Here is a 19,225-nt window from a genome sequence, read left to right as displayed (position 1 = left end):
CCCCCCCCCCCCCCCCCCCTTGATAAAAATTTAAGCTCACGGCATGACAGATTTTGATCCCCGAAGAGTTTTCCATTCGTTTTATAGGACGCGATGTTTGAGAGCGCTCGACCATGTCATGCCTCGAGGAAAGTATGCACAATACAGATGTGATGAAATTGAGCATCACCTAGAGTCCATGCTTCCTGAGCTTGAAAAAAGCCAAATGTGTTCCTCACACTTCCATTTCAAAAATTTGGAAGACCAGGGAGGTTCACTGAGTATGTTAAAAACAAACCAGGTCTGTCTTTTGTGTCATTTCCGAGCACCTGAACGTGTCTTGAGTTGCGGGCACTCGATTTGCGACATATGTGTCAGGCGTTTTGGTCGCGGGATTTCAGGTTATGAGGATCGGTATGCTCTTGAATGGTGTGCTTTTTGCCGGGGACCCGCAAAGTTAACAGTTGATCTTAAACCAAAGACGGCTGGGGTGCGTATAATTGCTATAGCTGGAGGTGGCTGCCGGGGGCGGGGGCCACTGGAGTTCCTCCGACTTTTACAGCAGCTCCTCGGTGGCTGTCCACTACACCAGATGTTTGATTTTTCCGCAGGGACAAGTTCTGGTTCGTGAGTCGCTCCCATTTGCTTGAAATTGATTCTGACTCAATCAGGGGGTCTATCCAATTTTTGTGTGTTTGCACTACATTGGGAAATGTCTCATTGTGATGAAATATTCGAAAATCTTGCTCAACGCTGCTTCGGTGGCACTCATCGCTCACCATGGGGTCGCGTGAAAGCTGGCCTCCGGTGGCTTTCATACGATGCGTTGTACGATGAGAAGGTCTTGGAAGAATGCCTACAGAAGGTGTTCGGCCTTACCAGGCGGCTATTTGATCACATAAATGACAGAGTATCAGGAACTCGAATTGCTGTCTCCGCAATGATGGATCGACATACGCCATCTATCATCACAAACTATAACGGTTGCGATAAAGGACAAAGGAAAGGTGCTTTATATCACGCCCAACCTTGATATCAATATCTGACTAAGATTCTAGACTACACGCTGATACGGCCAAAGAACATCGAGGATGAACTATTTATATGGGAAGCGTGAGTGGTCTAAGATTCAAGAATCTGAACTGTAATCATCTGAAGCTGACCAGATCACCAGCGGACGTGCCACATCTGCCGCGCCAGTGTAACGTCTACCCACCATGCTTCTTACGCTCACTCTCATTGACATTTGACCAGGTACTTCGCTCACGCAATCGGGAACTGGTGTTTTCGCTGATGGGGGTCTCTGGGTTCCCAATCCAATTGACATCGCACTCGAAGAAGCCGGTCGGTTGTGGCCAGAAAACCACCCTGAGGTTGTTCTTTGTCTAGGAACCGGCTATGCGACAGACAATGCGGCTAGTAATACACAACCCACACATGACCATCTTAAGGCAAGCTCACTAAAGCGCCTGTGGTGGACATTGATGGGATTCCTTGATGGAAAGATTCAGTTCAAGGACTCCGGAAATTTGAAGAATTTCTTCGTTATTAACCCCATCATGTCTAGCCTACCGAAGTTAGATGACATCACAGGGCTAGCCAGTTTGAAACACACCATTCGTCTCCAATTTCAGAAAGAACTAGCCCATATCGCCCGTTGCCTGCTGATCTCAAATTTTTATTTTGTGCTGGATCAACCACCACAATATGAAGCCGGGTTTTACCGCTGCCGGGGTTCGATTAGATGCCGAACAAACTGTCGTGCGGTTACCAAAGCACTTGCAAATCTGAATATATCTCAATTGCAGTATATTACCAGCACGGGGGTACAAATTGCATCAAAAATGGAAGGGGATATATGCAGCTCTTGCCATCGCTATCGAAGTGAAATAGGATTCAATGTGAGGCATCTAAATGAGATGATCACCCTGTCTGTAAGAACAGAGAGTGGTCAAAATTATACTATGAATGAATTTCCTCAAACAATGAAGTGGTTTGTGCAGCAGCAAGAACTAAATACTCCATTTGGTACTTCTGACCATGGTACCCCAGGCCGACTTGCTTGTCACTGTGAAAGTGGTGTATTACACCGGAAACGCAGACTGAATTCTCCTGTTTCATCATCAAAAAAAAGAGTGCGATTTCTATTGTCAGACAAGTAACTTATATATGACTTTAATACTAAGAAAATTAAAATCAAAAAATACTGTTCTTGCTCTTACCCCTGATTAGTAGTTTGAAAAGGGTCTGATATGTGGAGTCTGGGCGTACAGTTGAACGTGGTTAATTTTTCGGGCCGGAATAACCTTCGGCGTGGTTTTGACCATAAACCATGTCAACCCCCCCATTAAAACTACATACACTAGTCTTGTCTCATACATATCTCACACATCTTCAAATGCATCAGACACAGTGATTTTATCATATTTCTCAGAGCTCTATTTCTTAGATAACTAGGATTCTAACTCTAGATCACTAACTCTAACTCATAACTACTTTTCAGATGTTGAAAAGCTCTGAATATTGATGTATAACAACAGATTCATAATCTATGCTGAGGGTTTGTAAAGGATGTTTAGTGGGTGTAGATTTTAGTGAGGGAGTGAGGGCTGAGCATGGTTTATTTTTCAGACCCACTTTTTTTTGACCATGTTAAACCACATTCAACTGTAACCGCGGATTGGACTCCACTGAGTTACAGTTGAATGTGGTTTATAAAAAGTGGGTCTTGTAGATAAACCATGCTCAGTTTTTCACACTAGTAATAAACAACGGCATGGTTTAGAGCAGAACTCTTTTAAAAACCATGTTTAGTTCTACATACTGACTGAACATTGTAGATCCTACAGACGCTCCTGCGAAAAGTTTTGACTTGTGCTAAGAATTTAAGTTGAAATGTTGATACCGGCATTAAGTGTTGCTGTTGCATCTCTGAATGAAAAGGAGAGGGAGTCCCAGTGGGCTTATAGGCCAACACCCCTAGCTTATCCACTAGCTCACTCTCTAAATTCCAGGTGGTGTGGCCTGGAGATGCAATACACTAGTAAGATTATTTCAGGGTAAATTCTTAGTGCGAGACAAAACTTTTCGCAGCGGCTTCTGTGCTATGGTTGACACCTCTGCCTAAGTGTTCTGTTGATCATATGATCATCCTAGTCACATGATTCGAATTCACTTCTAGATAATAATGAAATACCATGCTCAACATTTTAACCACAGTGCTGATGGACACATTAACCACGCCGAAAGTTGGAACAGTCCAAAAAATTTACCATGTTTATGTTTGAATAAACCATGTTCAACTGTACGCCCGAGATTAGTAATTTCTTGATAAACTGACACTAATGCATGTTTGCATTTCTGCGTTCTCACAATATCGCTTTTTGCTTTTTGTGCTATTTTATTCATTTTCCAACTTTGCTCTTTCAAATTTCTGTATTAATATATATTTTGTCTACTTGTTTTTTCTTATAAATTGTCACATTTACCGGGCATTTTCTTTCAAAAACTGTGAACTCAAGCTAAATTTGCATCTCACTGGGAATCATTTTATGAGGTGATACAATCACCTTGAACTTGTGACTTCTTTATTATTTTTATTTTCATTAGCCAATATTTTCAAGCCATCTATCTAAGTCATGGGCTCTTCCCCCGTCCCTGGAACATATCTTCGAGAAAATGAAACCTCAGAATCTCCCCTCAAGGTGACAATACCAGCATCTAATGACGAAACTCCACTCCGAAGGTCTCCACGAAGGAAAAATTTCGACAAATCCTATATTATAGATTCTAAAGGAGGTGGATTTCTGTCTCGTTCTGTGGCAGACCAAAAACACAGTATAAGTACTAGACAAAAAACAACTACAACAGAACAGACAGTGGTAGATCAGATGCTACCAACACAAGAACAGAATGAAGTGCAATCATTGAAAGCTCTGAATTCACCACACTTACAAACAGTCAAATCAAATTCCCCAGACACCCAAGCAACGGAAGTCAAAGAATCAAATTCCTCATGCTTACAAATACCCAAAGGCACAAATTCCAAAGGAGATCAATCAGCGCAAAGATGCAAGGGAAAACAGAAGGCGGACTCAGTTCATGATGTTTCTCTGCTTCTTGCAGATTTTTTCGGTGCTGATCCTATGAAGAGCAGTCAGGCCCTCCGCTCCCTGGTAAATATAAAAGACGACTACAATGTGGATATTTACATGTTGACAATGACTCTTATAACATTGAACAACAGAGCCAAAACACTACAAAATCATATCGATGATGTCAACTTATGGATGGATACGCAAGATACAATAACTGAATTCAATAAGCTAGTGCAGGAGCAGGGCCACGACTACACTCTTTCTATTGAAGATTTCCAGCACACTTATGGCCTTACAATGCCTGATAGCTGCGGACAATTTTTTTCTGGACATTCTCCACCCAGTACACCTAGCCGCAACTCCATTTATCATGATTCTCCTGAATATTTTGATCACCAGGTGCCAACAGTCAATAAAGACGTTGTCGCATGGAGAAGGAAAGGGGAAAGTGACCAGGTATTTGTTATCTACGAATGTGATGGAAAGAAGACAGGACGGCTGGAGCAAGGACAAAATTACAACTACAACAAAAATGTCATACCAGAGATCACCACCATCAGAGGAAGAAGAAGACATCCACGCCAGTCAGACATGAGGCAAGTAGGTGTTGTAGCGCGAGCCACCGATGATTCTCATGATGACTACTGTGTACAAATCCAAATCGACTATCCTGGTTACGCTTACATTAAGTATGTATCCTCGATTGACCTCGACCAGTACATAAGAAAAAGCCAAAGCACACTCGACGTGGCAATTCACAAACTGTTCATCCGACAGGAAAATATCTTTGAAGAGGCTGCACAAGCACCACCTGACCAACATCAGTCACTAAATCAACAATTTCTCCCTACTTCCGATTCTCTTCGGGCCTTAGATTGGCCAAATATCGCCCAGCCTGAAACCAAATTCAATGTGATGGATCTACCTCAACATCAAACAGATACTACTCTCCCAGTGCAGCAGTTCCCTTCTAACTGGGGAAGGGGAATGCTAAAATCCTCGCACAATGATAAAACTCAACAAGATGCAACTACAACAAGGGTAATGCACCGTGTGATGGACAAGCGGAACCCATTATCAGGTACCTCAGCAAAAGTTCAAGTGAAGAGGGAAGAAGAGATAGATGGTTAATATTATGTCTTTCTTTTTTTTTTTTTCCAAATTTGTATTGATTTATATTGTTCCTGGGAAGTTTTTACTATCTGTTCTTTTTCAGTTCCTTCTTTTACATGCTGTGCAAGATTTTGAGGTAATCGCGAGAATGCTAAGTAGTTACCATAATGAATTCTATGTCTTTCTATGAGATTTGTCACTTCTCTGTTCAAGCAAGTAAAATTGTCAAATGTTGGCAGCTACATCCGCGCGCCAACAGGTTCCAGAAATCAACTAAGGAATGATTAGCTCAGACAATCCTCTCTTCCTTCCTTTATAGCAAGCCTGTCCTTCCCTCAATTGCTAGAGATTATCTTTGTTTATTATTGTTTTCTTTTATAATCAGGGGGGAGGAGGATTTCCTTTTTTTCTTTTTTTCTTTTCTAGAGAAGAGTAGTGATAACTAGATTGGAACAATTGAGAAGATCAATCTTTTTTTCTAACCATCAAGACTTTTACCCTATTGCCTACCTAGTCCTTAGTGTCAAATGGGTTTTTTCGATGTTTTCCACTGTAATTACTTAATTCCGCTTACAGACACTCATTGATAGAAATTTATACTAGAAAGCAATGCACCTTGAATTCTCTAAGTACATTTTAAAACAGTGAATTTATGTCATTGTAGATATCATCATCAATATATATATTGTGGTTTCCACACTATGGACTGGTGGTTGCAGTGTATAGATAATGGATTGAGTGGTCACATCTGCTGTGGGCCGGGCTACACCACCCACATCCATGGATATATATATATATATATATATATATCTAATCTAGTTATCATAGTGCTGGCTTATTATATCTATTAATGATGACAGCTATCAATGATATATAGTTATATATATACTCCTAGGTGTGGTGGTGTGGCCCAGCCCACAGCAGATGTGACCACTCAATCCATTATCTATACACTGCAACCATCAGCCACAGCATAGTGTGGAAACCATGATATCTAGCAATAATATCTAGTGATGATGATATCTAGAAATGATATCTAGTGATGTGGTTCTCACTATGCTTCAGCTGATAAAATAGAGAATGCTAGCTATCTATCTATCTATTTATATAATATTTAATTGATTGCTGATAAAATAGAGAATATTAGATATCTGTCTATCTGTCTATCTCTATGAGAATAAACATCATCATCTAGCTGCTCATCTATCTGACAATACTGGCTTATTAAATGACTATCTGACTGTCTATCTGTCTTATTATCTGCCTGCTTGAATGAATGATATCTACCAATGGTATATATTGATGATGATATCTAGTAATGATATCCAGCGAGGATATCTAGCAATGATATCTAGAACAGCCAGCTCTGTGATCTGTACAACCTGATATTCATATCATCACAAGATGGATATCAAAAACAGTTCCAGTTTGTTAGCAACACGGGAACGATTTGCTCTATACCTTATGTATGGGTGAGGATAGCAAACTACCACCTTAGAATCTAGAGAAATCAATGTTCTCGCGATGGTATCAATTTTTATTTTCATATTCCCATTTCCTAGATATGAAGTATCACCTCAAAGTCAACCCATTTTTTTTTAACACGTGAAGGATTTGCTATTTACTTGATTTCAACAAGAAATAAAGTGATCATTTTCAACAAGATACATCTATATTAAATATTGATTTTTTTAATATAAAAATTATATATTTATATTCTCCTTCTCTTTAGCTACAATCTAAGGTGGTTCACAAATCTCAAAGATATATGACTATTGTGTAATTGAAAGTCAAAGTTGAGAAATTTGAAGAATCTATGAAAATCTCAAAACCCTCTGGCGAGGATTGCTCTGAGCACATGACTTGTATCATGTGAGGTCATGTTACAGTGCATTTTGCACAGAAAAGTTAGTTTTTCTATAATAAAGAGAGAGAAGTGAGAGATGTTTCATTTTTTCTCCATAGAGTTTTGTATAGTTTGCACCAATTGAGATGTAATGTCGTTTCGATGGTCGATAACCGCATACTAAAGTGGTGTTGTCGGAACTGATTAAGTCCGAATATTGTCCCAATTACTGAATATCGATAGAATAATTGAATTGCTTATTATCACTCTGCTAATTACATGAAAAGTAGGCAGTATTTATAAGAAAGGTCATGCTTAGATGTACGCAGGAGATTCAGTGGAGCATTGCTTAGTTTCATATCATGAGACACTCCAAGTTCCAAGCTGCTACTAGAATCCTTGATAATAGAACTTACCAAGTTCAACAGGTGTTGAAAAGAAAACAAGCGCTGGTACGGCAAGGGAACCGGCTGTGGCCTAGTGCCACACTTGGTGGCATTAGCCACCATGTGTACGCTCAAGACGCAAATACAAAAGTACACTTCTCACTATCTGCACTTTTATCAAGATGTAATTTTAATCTTTGACAATATTATCTATATTCTCGTTGAAACGACTAAATATTCTAATATAAATTAGCATGCATCTCACCATTTCGTCTTCAAATTTATTCTCTTCTTAATCAGACATGGCAGACACTCTGGGATATGTTTCGGCTCCATCTTCACCACCTGGGGATTTTCAACCCCATCCACTCTGGGAAACCGTTCCCCAAACGTTAGATGTTCTTTTTTTCGGAGATGATGTCCAACAACGCAGTGGAGCTTTTATAGGTCTGCTCCATCTTAATGCAGACATTTGTCGGTACAATAAAAAGCATGGGCATGAGGAGAATTTCGGAATACTGGATCTGGATTTTTTTGATGATTGGAGTGAAAGATTCGAAGCTAATCCCTCTAGTTTTGAACTCATTTCTCAATATACTCACCAGCTATCAGAGCGTGGCTATCCAGAAAGTTGGGCGCCACTAGTTGAGGGTGTTGATGATTACCAATACCTCGATCAGCATAATGATGGCCAGAACTACAGTGGTGAGGACTTAGATGATTATGGCCCGCGTTATCGGAACAACAGCCAGGGCGGCGCAATGTGCAATCAGAATCAGCTTGTCAATAGCCGAGGCCATAGCGATGTGTCGGGACTGCCTAATGACCTTGTTGGCCAGTTTCAGGGGGTTAATATTGTCGATGACACTCTGGCAGAATATGGAATTCCACCAAGGGGAACAGTCTTGGCTTGGAATGAATCGGGCTCTACTGGGTATCAGGTGTTTGTTGCATATGAAGCTAATGGAGTTTATACAGCCCGGCTTGAGCCGGGGCGATTTCATTACTTTGATATAGACACAACTCCGTGTATTGTGAAGACTCAACGAGGCAAATTCCGAAGTCACCGGAGTGAGCCTTGGTACTTCAATCGCAGTCATATTAAAGATTTGGGCCTGTTAGCTGTATATGTCGATGAGCACACAACGGATCCGATTGGCTCACTTTCACCAGCCGCCAAACCCCGTTATTATCCTCGATGCTATTTGCAAGTGCTTTATACTGACAACCATGTTGGATATGAGCCAAGAGAGAAACTGGGCCAGCTTCTTGGACTGAATGAGATGCAACTGGCAATCTTCATATATGATCGTTTCAAAAAGCAGGAAGAGCGATATCAACAGGCCCTCGATGAGGCACGCGATGAGGATCCGCCATTACTAGGGGATAATACACATTGGAGAAACAGAGAACGAAGAGGACAGGCAAGATTGCAAATGGATCCATTTGCAGCTCCAAGTCCGCTGGAATACCCGCGACGCCGACCGCCGGCTTATCAAAACCAGGATGACGATGATTATCACCTTCCTCCCCTTCGCGATAGAATCACAACGTTATCTCCTGAGCCAGATGCAAGTTATCAATTTCAACATGGTCGGATGACAAGAAATCGTCGTTTACCAGCTCAACAGCATCAGGAATTTTCCCCACTAGTCCAGCAGCACCAGAGATCAGATCAGATGAGAAGTACAAGTCTGCCATTGCCATTCCAACAGCAAACACCAGGCCAGACAAGAAATAGAACTCTGCCCCAGCCAGTGCAGCACCAGAGACAGAGACAGAGACGCAGCTGCATGACAAGAGATATCTCTCTCCCAACTTACCAGGATGAGGAAGTACCTCTGTCAGTACAGAGCCAGCGGCCGCCGGGTCGCACAAGAAATATAAGTCTGCCAACTCAGCAGCGTCAGAGATCAGATCAGACAAGAAGCACAAGTCTGCCAAGGCCATTCCAACAGCAAAGACAGAATCAGACAAGAAATGGAACTCTGCCCCAACCGGTCCAGCAGCGTCAAACAAGAACCATCAATCATCCCCAGCCTCCCCAGCAACGCCGAGGAATGTTAGGCCAGACCAGAATGCTCCCTCTATCACTCCCAAAGGCGATAAAGCAGCCTCCAAGCACATTAAATCAGACAGGAAATACTCCTGCACGAGTTCAATTGCGCATGGAAACTCCAGTTCTTCCATCAGCCCAGCAAGGACGGCGTCATCAGCCAATGAAAGAGAATTCCTCAATGCCGAAGCTCACACCTCAACAAAGCAACTCACGAAGTCGGCTTCAAATTCAGAAACCTCAGAATGCAAGTTCTTCCCCAGCACCACCTCATGTTCAAATTGAAACTGTTGAAGAGGAGGATGAATCAAACTTGCCAACCTCACAAAATCCTCAGACGCAGCCAATCTCACCATCTCCTCAAGCACAGAAAGAATCATCATCATCTTTAAATTTAATTGATCAGCTTCGACAATGTACTCCTGAAGAGGAGCAGATATTTTTGAGTTGATCTCTGAGTTGACTTTTTCATCACATATTTCTGCAAGTTCCATCTCTAATGTATTCCCCTGTTTTCCTAGTAATTACTTATTATTTCTGATTCCACAAGGGAACTGGTTTCCGTGGGACTATCCTCATGAGTCACATCTTTCATTAGGTAGTTTAGCTAGTTATCATTAATACAAGTTTATCCTCCATGAAATGCCCAGTGAAATAATTTTCTTGCTGCGCTTATCTCGGAAAATTTCAATACCCCGGTGACGTATGCCAAGGCCTCCGGGGACCTGTTCTTTATTACTGCCAAGCCTTGAACATTTACAACCAACAAAAGTCCAACAGATACTGACACGATTTCAAACACGCAGTGTGCTAAACAACTTCATTCAACAATTTCACAGCATTCTAACTCTTCATATGGTTTCCATTCTTTTTAACTCTAACATGGTTTCAATTAACTGAGTATGAGCCTCATTAAGCAAAGATAAAATTTGACTGTGCTCTTCAAGGGCATTAAGCAGATCATGAAGTCTTTTCAAGCTTTCAAGGCCTTTTTGAAGTTCGCTAATCGACTCTTCGAGGACGCTATCGATGGCATGGTTGTGATCTTTATCCTTGTGACCTGTGGAGGTACCGGCATCAGCAATCTATCATTTCAGGTCAGCATATTTTCCATAAAAAGAGTAGTAAATCACTTGCCACTTTGAACTCGCGCTCCATCTTGAAAATGTGGCTTTGACTTAAGTAAGATATTCTATTTCTTCTCTTCTGCAACTTGAACTTCTATGATGAAGATTGTGCATTATATATAAATCGCTGAATATCCCCAACTCAGTCACGTAGAAGAGGCAAGGTTAAATTAAGCGCTGGTCAACAATTATTAAACCCGAAAGAAAAAAAAGAAAAAATAACAATTTAATTAACAAGATAAGCCTTTGTGGTTACATTTTCCATTCAATATGCATTAGTGGGATTTCATGTCGCTGATTCCTTAACAGTGGCAAGGATAGTTAAGCGCTGATCCAACAGTTCTTAGACTGAAAATGGAAATAACAGGGATAGAAACCGCGAAGACTAACAGCACTTAAACTCCAAAAGGAAATAACAAGGATAAAGACCGCAAAGATCCAGACTCGTTAGACATCAGTGATTTTGGTGTATTTTCAGCATCGTTGACCCCACGTTCTCCAAGAATGGTTGCAATCTCCCAATGTAATTGGTCAAATCGTTGATCTTCCTAGAATATTTATTAGATTGATGCCTGTATTTCTGTAAGTAGAGAGCCTATTACCGATCTTTGGCCTGTAGTCTGATGTTGTTAGTGTCTACCAGCATGGATTATGAGAGTCAAAAGAACTTACTCCTGTTCCAGATTATGTATTCGCCGGCGCAATTCATCAACAATTATAAAGAGCTTATCCAATGATGTGTTGTCGTCATCATCTGAGGTTAATTCTGGCACCTCTGACGAGTGTGCTGTGTTCTGAAAAGAAGAGATTTCTCCGGGCAGATCTCCCAGATCCACTATCCCACCATCAAAAAGGGAGGAGAAGTCAGGGTCACTGTAGTCGAATCCATGGTCAAGTATAGTAGGTTCTGGAAGGGAGATCTGGAGATCGTTGTTTGTGTCATACTGATTGAACAGAATGTCAAGAGTGTCGAGACTCGCGCTGCGTTGTCTTTGAGTGTTATCCATGATGGCATTGATGGAATTTGTAGGAATAGATACCAGGGTCGAAATAAGGACTTGAGTAGATTTATAGCTTTCGCCAGCGCTTTGTTTTACCCCCCTTCGGAATTTTGTTTCCGTAAAGGGGGATACCCTTGTCAGTGAATTTCATGGCACCCGACGAATCAGTGGAATCTCTGCCTCCACACCATGGTGTCACCCTCACAGTCAGCCTCCCACCCTCCTCAAGGGTGCAGACGAAACGCCGCTCACCATCAACCACTTGCCTGGCCAAGTTAACCTCCCACCTCAAGGGTGCAGACGAAACGCCGCTCACCATCAACCACTTGCCTGGCCAAGTTAACCTCCCACCTCAAGGGTGCAGACGAAACGCCGCTCACCATCAACCACTTGCCTGGCCAAGTTAACCTCCCACCTCAAGGGTGCAGACGAAACGCCGCTCACCATCAACCACTTGCCTGGCCAAGTTAACCTCCCACCTCAAGGGTGCAGACGAAACGCCGCTCACCATCAACCACTTGCCTGGCCAAGTTAACCTCCCACCTCAAGGGTGCAGACGAAACGCCGCTCACCATCAACCACTTGCCTGGCCAAGTTAACCTCCCACCTCAAGGGTAGAAGGAAACGCCCCTCACTGTCAGCCAACATGTCAAAGCCATCAGGACGTGGTAAAGAGTATCTTGACTGGGAGAGAAAGTTGATCAGAGACTTGAGACATTCTGGATACACGTGGGAATTAGTGACCAAGAGCTACAATGAAACAGTGGCTCCGGATCGTCAGCGAGACGAAACAGCTCTTAGAACTCAGTACAAACTCATTCAGAAGAACAAGGTCAGAGCCTTCTGCAGTTTTGTATTCCAATCACAATGCTCAACTTTTAATAGACTCAAAAGACAGCAGGTCCTGAAATATTGGACCGTAGCCCGGCAGTGAGAACATATACCTCCTATTCAATTTGAAATGTTTCTAATCGGGTAGGTTCAAAATGCGGGTCTCGGAATATCGTTTCAGCAATATGAACAGCCAATCGAGACGAATCACGGTCATCAAACGCCAGCATCAACATATCCCCTATTCCCGCCAAACCAGAAAGTCGAATATCCGGGCGGTAAATGGCCATCTGAGTTGGCACATTTGAATGCGCCTATTGAATTTGATTTTAATTTTCCTGGCAGATGTTAAATATAGCTGTGCTGCATGCGTATATAATGAACCAACATACCTTTTCAAATTCCACAGCTCGCAACTTTCCTACCCAAGTTTTAGTTCAAAGGCTCTCAGATCTTTCTTCAACAGACCTCTCTGATTCTCGGCTTAGCTTCTCCCAACATGCCTGTGAGTTAGAAATGTTTCAAAAGCTTAAAGAACCAATAACTGACTGTTATATAGCTTGACAACCACCCGATTTCCATCAATCTTGCCTTTATCCAAGACGTTCTTTCCAAACAAGAAATGGATGCCAGTCAGATCGCTGATCTTGAGCAGGCATTAAAACAGGCTGAGGCATCCAATCTCCAGGAGCGATCAGCTAATGCTCAACTGCTGGAGAGGTCTCATCGTCTTCAGAGAGATCTTGCTGAGGTGACAATTGCCAAGGAAACACTGGAAAACCAACTTGCCGAAGTCAACCGATCTTTCAATTATCGACATCATCAGTACGAAACAACCATTTCACAGTTAAAGAGCGAAATCAAAGCCCACCGCTCAACCATCGACAACCTCGAGGGTGTAATTATATCTCTGAAGGACGATATTGAAGTACATGTTTCAACAATTCAATTTTTGGAAGGCATCGCTGCCGATATGGATGGAGAGGAGCCAGCTTGAAGATGTATAATAGTGTGGTCTGATCATGTATTCAAAGAATATTGTCAGGGAACATGTAGTCAGTGTTGCTTTTTGCATTTCCGGAAGAAAAGACGGGCCGAAAGGACCTATCAAGGTCACTTTGTAACTACATGAACACTCTGCCGAAATTTGTATGAGTGACTTACATGTGTTTGTTATGTTTGTTTTAAGTCACTCTTGTTACAAATTTTGGTAGGGTGTAATGTAATCCAACCGCTCAGTGCCCACTTCCACTCAAGTCCATCTTTTTCCATATGCCTGAATTACACTCTGTTTTTCCGCGCTTGTTGTCATGATTTAGCACTTTTCTGTTCAGCCCAGATTATATTCAAAGTGGATAAAATTATATTGATGATTACAGTTAGAAATATCTAGTGTGATTATCATGAAATATGCAATCACAGTTGATATTTATGAAACAAATTTCTTCAATTGTCTTTCTTGAAAAACTAGAAAAAGAGTAATAACAGTTATCAGCTGGCAGACTTCAAGGGTGCTTAATTGTTCTAAGTTTAATTTACCTGTCATTCGGCGGCTATCGGAAATCGCCGAGTTTCACTTAGCTGCTTCTACACTTTTTCATTTGTATAACTATGTAAATTTGAAATCAGAGCTTTCAAACATAAATAGATAGTAAATATATATATGTGCGTGTGTGTGTAAGACAGCTGAGGAGGTAAGTCTTCATTGTCAGATGCCCTCTGGGATGTTTCTATTCGTATCCTCTACAGTCGCTAGTTTGACTTTCTCAAACTTTTGATCTTCTTCTATCTTTCATTATGGTGATGTTATTCTTTCTGTCTATGTGTTTAGTGTCGCTATGTGCTGCATCCAGTTCCGCGCTCACAACCATTCCACCTCTCATTCCATCAACTGGGGCAATGATTTATGTTACGCAGTACAAGACTGTTACTTTTGAATCAAGCCACTTGATTTCCAGTCAGTTGGTGCCACACAGAGCTTGAAAGATCGTCTCACTAACATCTGGTGACAATGCAGGCGGCCCGTACCTGAAATCTGGCATGGTACAAGCAACTGGTGGTTCAGGAATATTGGCTGCTTCCACGGGATCACCTGCAAGAGCTACTGGGTGGAATAAAACCAGCAGTCTTCCGCAAAGCTCCCGGATTCCATCCGCACCTAGCACACTGCCGTCTTTGGGTCTTGCACCGAGTGTGTTTCCATTTCCTGGCAAAGCATTTCACTTAGCACCTTCAATTTTTCTCATGGCTTGTATGTTTGTCTTTGTGCAAATGTGGATATGCCATGGCCTGGATGTGTAGCAAACAACTCGGGAAGCAGGCAATGATGGATCAGGGTACCATCACAAAGGGTCGGGGTGATGAATTAGTTAGTATGCTGCTTGATGGGTTTTAAAGAGTGGCAGAAACAAAGAGTATTTGAATGAAAAAGAAGTAGTTCTTTGCATGCTCACTATGTTGAAGCACGAGAATTCTTTATGATTAGAAAAAATCGGTTGACTCTGAAGAGAGCTATCTCAGGTGGCACCGGGCCGGGGATGTCAGGGTCGCCTCTAATCAACCATATCCACCTCGGCCGGTGGAGTTTTACCCTGACCTGCCTGGGCCACCTTGTTAAGCCTTGGTTGTGTCTCGGTTGTCTTTGGTCACCTACAATCTATTTGGCACCAAAACTAAGCAGTGTCATGGATTGAGGGAATCGCTATCTTTGGGCATGCTTAGGCAGGAAGGCGGAGTTGAAAAAAAGGGCCAAGATGAACAAATTAGTGTAGAGAACAAAGTGAAAAGGGCGGCCTAGAGAGCAAGTAGTCAAGATTCTTTCAAAACATAATGCTGGCCCTAGGCTGCCTATTACGGACTAGTTAGCATTCCACACGTATATGCCCCTCCCAGTAATCCAAACAAAACTCATCATTCCGGCTTTCTGGGCATGTTCCCTCCCCCTCTTGAGCTAGATAGGGAAGCAACTGTATGTAACTTTGAAGAAACTCGACAGAGTGTTGCAACGTTGAAGTAATCGTGCAGAAGCGGCGCAGAAATATTATTTTGCGGCACAGTCACACATCCATGCTGAAGGAAAAATCTCAGTGGTGACATCAAAGCTAGCCCCGCAGCAGCAGCAACTCGTCGCCCTGGGGTTGCCAACCACTTCAAACCGCTTCCAATAAGCTCCATCGTATCATGGCCTCCACCACTCGACACGGCGACACGGAGATGGATGGGCACAGGGAACTTTCGAGGTGGTTGGCCGCTCGGTCGAGGTCGGTGATTTCCCGTAGGTGATTTAGATGCATTAGTGAGAGAGAAATGGACATTTCTAGGCAAACATCTAGCAAAAAAAAAAAAAAAAAAGAAGAGTGAGACAAAATGAAGACTGCTGCAGCTCGGGGCCATTGAGGCTCCTCGGCAGAGAGGGGACAGCGGGCGGGAGAAAAGGGAGGCAAGATTACGGAGTAGACAAGGTGCGATGGCCAAGTTGGTTAGGGGGGAAGAAAGGAGGTGGGCCAATGAGCTCACAACAGCGGCCGCAAGAGTGATCGCTGGTGTGACATTCACACAGCTGCCTGGAACTTTGCAGGGGGGTTTCCATGTAGAAACATAGAAAAATGTGGGAGTGAGTAGTTATGGATTAGCGCCCCGCATAGTGTATAGATCTGTAAATAACCCTGTAGATAGCAACCAATACAACCACTCAGCCATCCAACAAAAAACAATCCCCACCCAGAGGATGACTATTCAGTGATGAAAGTTGAGTGTGGTTCAATTTGAACAGGGTGCACTGAAAGTTTTTGCGGCCGAAATTTCGAACCACACTCAGCTTTTGAATCACATTCAAGGTTCAGACGACGCATCAATTCCACTTCAAGCCAACTCGATGACGAATTCAAAGGAGGAGGAGAAGCAAAAAGCGACAAAAAAGAAACAAATGTTGGTGGTTGAGACCAATATTTGCAATCTCGCTCAGAAAATTGCAGCAACTCGACCCAAAACAGAAAACACAACCACGCAACTAAAACTTCGAATTTCGCAATAAAAATCACATGGGAAGATACAACGTACTTTGGTCAATATATTGATGTATTATTTTTGAATAAAAAATTGTTAATGGTGATGGTGATATTTTCGATACGTTTTTTGGTGTGGAAGGTAAAGGGGTTCAGAGGTTGTACCATGATTGGACCGCAACAACACCGGAACTGGAAGAACCTTCTCCCGGAACAACTTCGGGATTAACCTTGACAATTAATCCAGTCTGGCCCTGCGAATTTCAACAGCAACTACAGAGTACGCAACACCTACTACAAACTTCGCAAGTTACAATAAGAAGCCCTGAGGACCAGGCCTTTGAAGTAATAGAAGTAACGGAAGTATTTCTATCTATAAGTGTGTTGGAAATAGATATCGGAATATTCAAAAACTGAATACCGGTAGATAATTGAATTGCTTATTCTGACTCCGATAATTACATGAGAACTTCGCAAGGTACCAACAAAGGAAGGACAGAAGTCGAATCATGAGAAAGATAGAAAAAGAGAAGAAAGAAAAGGAAACAAATATGCTCAATGACCTTGAATTTAGAAAGCCCAAAAAGGGAAAGACAAAATACTCAGTTTCTTTCTTTTTTAAACTGTGAGGATGATCATTGTAGCGAGGTTTTTATGATCAATGAATTTAGTTGAACTGTTCAAAACAGACTTTCTTTCCTCCAGCTCATTGCGCAGCTCTAAAACCATTTTCTCGATTGGAATTTTTTTCTTCCGGGACAGATTTAACTTGGTTCGAATCAGTTGGGTGAAGCTGGCAGATTCATCTTCAAAAACCCCCAGTCCTTCTTGCCTTTTATGGAAAATAGGGCGATGAGTCTTCACCTGAAAACCACACTCAGCCACCGCCTCCTTTGCCTGTGCAAGACAGATTTCCCAGAGATAATCTGGCGCAATCTTCACATGTTTCTTTGTAGCCCGGCATCTAGCCACCATGCCGTTGGGTAAAGTGGTCACACCACTATCATCACTCTCGGTGTACATGGCGGGGCACTCAATGCCATCAATCAACAGCACCCAATTCAGAACCAATCGACCACCTGGAGCCAGAGATTGACGCCACAGATTCAAGGCATCTTTTCGTTTGTTCAGTGGTAAAAGCTCAAATGTCCAGAAGGCTGTGATGATATCAAAACCACCAATATCTTTTGGTAGCCACTGCTTTGCAGCCATGAGCACCTCACTGCATGTGATATCTCCACAGGCAAGATGTATCACTTTCTTAGATCCTTGATTCTCAACTGCACGCTGTTCAGATTTTTTGTTGTTCAGAGGTATGAAACCTGCTGCTGTGATGTTGTATTTGGCATCAATCTCTAGAAGCTGTTCCGCCACATCAATTCCTCCACAAGTTCCATCTTCAATGTGTTTCTTCATCTCTATCAAAAGCCGACCAGATCCTGTACCGAGATCCAAACAATTCTCATTAAGCTGTGGAGCAGCGAATTTGGCGAATATAGAGATGTCGGATTGGTGGTCATGATACACAGCGTCGAATTTTGTTGCCAATCCGTTATACATGTTGATAACCTCCTGAATATTTTGATATCGCCCCATTTCTATTTCCTATTAGCACTGATTGATCAACATCAGTTACTGAGAGAACATACTGTGTTGCTGACGATAACTGGTTAAATAACTAAAGATTAATTCTGGCAGAGATGTGAGTGTATCAAGATGAGGGATTAGATGTTCTTGATAGATGATTGGAAGCGTTGGAGTGGAAAGAAATGAGAGAAGAGATCAATATTTCGGAAGGTGAGTATCGCTTTAAGTATCTCTCTCGACATTCAATGAGTTTCTTTTATTGAGTGGATTTCATTCCTCACAGAGCTTCATTCATCGGTGGAGTTCCCAAAGGAGTTGGTTTCGCTACTGAGTGAATTCCAATCTCAAAGGGCTTTCAAAGTTGAGAATAGCTCATTTTGATAAGTTCCATTCACTGAAAGAACTCGATTGCATAAATATAGTGCGCGTGTTGAAGATATCTTCTTCTGAAAGCAACAAGTGGAATGGTTGACCTTTGTCACTAGTTCTCAATCAGGATGTATTCAAACAGATCGGGGAAAGGATATTTTTCCATTGCAAAGCAAGCGTAAAAGGAAAGAGCAGCTTTCTTGAAAATCAATTTTATTAATAGTAGGGGCTTTATTGCTATCCAAATTGGAGGTGTCAGAGCTTGATAATGTCCGAATATCTGCTGTTACGGAGGATCCAAGTCTTTGTTACCTAGCATCTTTTCACTGCAGAAAATAGTTATAAAGATGCTTTGAAAACTCCAACCTAAGCAAAGAGCATAAAGAAATGAGTGGCAATACACTGCTCGGAGACGTTGAGAAGGGCACAGAATCAAGGTGACAGATTTAGCAAAAATAAAAACAAAAGAAGATTTCAAATCAAGTAACTTTCTTAATGTAATGTTAATATTAGCTCTATTAATAGCTGTATAATGAAGTCAGTTAATGATTATTGTGTAATCTTTTGACATTGTCAGAAAGATTCATTGAATCTGAATTGTACAGAATGTTGTGGTATATTCACTCAAGTTTCTAGCCAGCCATATAAATATAGTAGTTGCTTGTTACATAGCTGTTCAATATAATATCACTGCAGAATAACCTTGTCTATTTTCAAGAAATATCAGCTAATATCATTCAAAAATGTTCAAGCTAGACTGGCAGAATTACATGTCGAAGTAATCCCGGTCTAAATGCAAATATACCATGGATTATTGGTGTCTGGAATG

At 41.9% G+C, this 19,225-nt stretch overlaps 8 protein-coding genes across 8 annotated transcripts; 6 read left to right on the top strand and 2 right to left on the bottom strand.

Moving 5' to 3' along the window:
* Window positions 1-691: 691 nt before the first annotated feature.
* HCBG_05179 (uncharacterized protein) lies at window positions 692-2,085 on the top strand (the record flags this gene model as incomplete). The annotated part of the gene is made up of 5 exons (XM_045432228.1): window positions 692-986; window positions 1,038-1,092; window positions 1,146-1,180; window positions 1,234-1,913; window positions 2,032-2,085. 5 exons carry the CDS (start codon window positions 692-694, stop codon window positions 2,083-2,085), a joined length of 1,119 nt encoding a protein of 372 aa, XP_045287440.1.
* Window positions 2,086-3,617: 1,532 nt separating this feature from the next.
* HCBG_05178 (uncharacterized protein) lies at window positions 3,618-5,207 on the top strand (the record flags this gene model as incomplete). The annotated part of the gene is made up of 1 exon (XM_045432227.1): window positions 3,618-5,207. The coding sequence occupies one exon, from the start codon at window positions 3,618-3,620 to the stop codon at window positions 5,205-5,207; it is 1,590 nt and encodes a 529-aa protein (XP_045287439.1).
* Window positions 5,208-7,723: 2,516 nt separating this feature from the next.
* Window positions 7,724-9,762, top strand: HCBG_05177 (uncharacterized protein; the record flags this gene model as incomplete). The annotated part of the gene is made up of 2 exons (XM_045432226.1): window positions 7,724-9,264; window positions 9,339-9,762. The coding sequence occupies 2 exons, from the start codon at window positions 7,724-7,726 to the stop codon at window positions 9,760-9,762; spliced, it is 1,965 nt and encodes a 654-aa protein (XP_045287438.1).
* Window positions 9,763-11,058: 1,296 nt separating this feature from the next.
* HCBG_05176 (uncharacterized protein) lies at window positions 11,059-11,611 on the bottom strand (the record flags this gene model as incomplete). The annotated part of the gene is made up of 2 exons (XM_045432225.1): window positions 11,059-11,152; window positions 11,277-11,611. The coding sequence occupies 2 exons, from the start codon at window positions 11,609-11,611 to the stop codon at window positions 11,059-11,061; spliced, it is 429 nt and encodes a 142-aa protein (XP_045287437.1).
* A 640-nt stretch (window positions 11,612-12,251) lies between these two features.
* HCBG_05175 (uncharacterized protein) lies at window positions 12,252-13,433 on the top strand (the record flags this gene model as incomplete). Its single annotated transcript, XM_045432224.1, has 3 exons — window positions 12,252-12,437; window positions 12,903-12,941; window positions 12,996-13,433. 3 exons carry the CDS (start codon window positions 12,252-12,254, stop codon window positions 13,431-13,433), a joined length of 663 nt encoding a protein of 220 aa, XP_045287436.1.
* Window positions 13,434-14,335: 902 nt separating this feature from the next.
* On the top strand, window positions 14,336-14,737 carry HCBG_05174 (uncharacterized protein; the record flags this gene model as incomplete). Its single annotated transcript, XM_045432223.1, has 2 exons — window positions 14,336-14,393; window positions 14,454-14,737. 2 exons carry the CDS (start codon window positions 14,336-14,338, stop codon window positions 14,735-14,737), a joined length of 342 nt encoding a protein of 113 aa, XP_045287435.1.
* Window positions 14,738-15,616: 879 nt separating this feature from the next.
* On the top strand, window positions 15,617-16,037 carry HCBG_05173 (uncharacterized protein; the record flags this gene model as incomplete). Its single annotated transcript, XM_045432222.1, has 2 exons — window positions 15,617-15,700; window positions 15,819-16,037. The coding sequence occupies 2 exons, from the start codon at window positions 15,617-15,619 to the stop codon at window positions 16,035-16,037; spliced, it is 303 nt and encodes a 100-aa protein (XP_045287434.1).
* Window positions 16,038-17,058: 1,021 nt separating this feature from the next.
* On the bottom strand, window positions 17,059-18,000 carry HCBG_05172 (uncharacterized protein; the record flags this gene model as incomplete). The annotated part of the gene is made up of 1 exon (XM_045432221.1): window positions 17,059-18,000. One exon carries the CDS (start codon window positions 17,998-18,000, stop codon window positions 17,059-17,061), a length of 942 nt encoding a protein of 313 aa, XP_045287433.1.
* Window positions 18,001-19,225: the final 1,225 nt, after the last annotated feature.

Source organism: Histoplasma capsulatum (genome assembly GCF_000150115.1).
Source record: "Histoplasma capsulatum G186AR genomic scaffold supercont2.6, whole genome shotgun sequence".
NCBI classification, from domain to species: domain Eukaryota; kingdom Fungi; phylum Ascomycota; class Eurotiomycetes; order Onygenales; family Ajellomycetaceae; genus Histoplasma; species Histoplasma capsulatum.
This window is presented reverse-complemented; position numbering and strand designations above follow the sequence as displayed.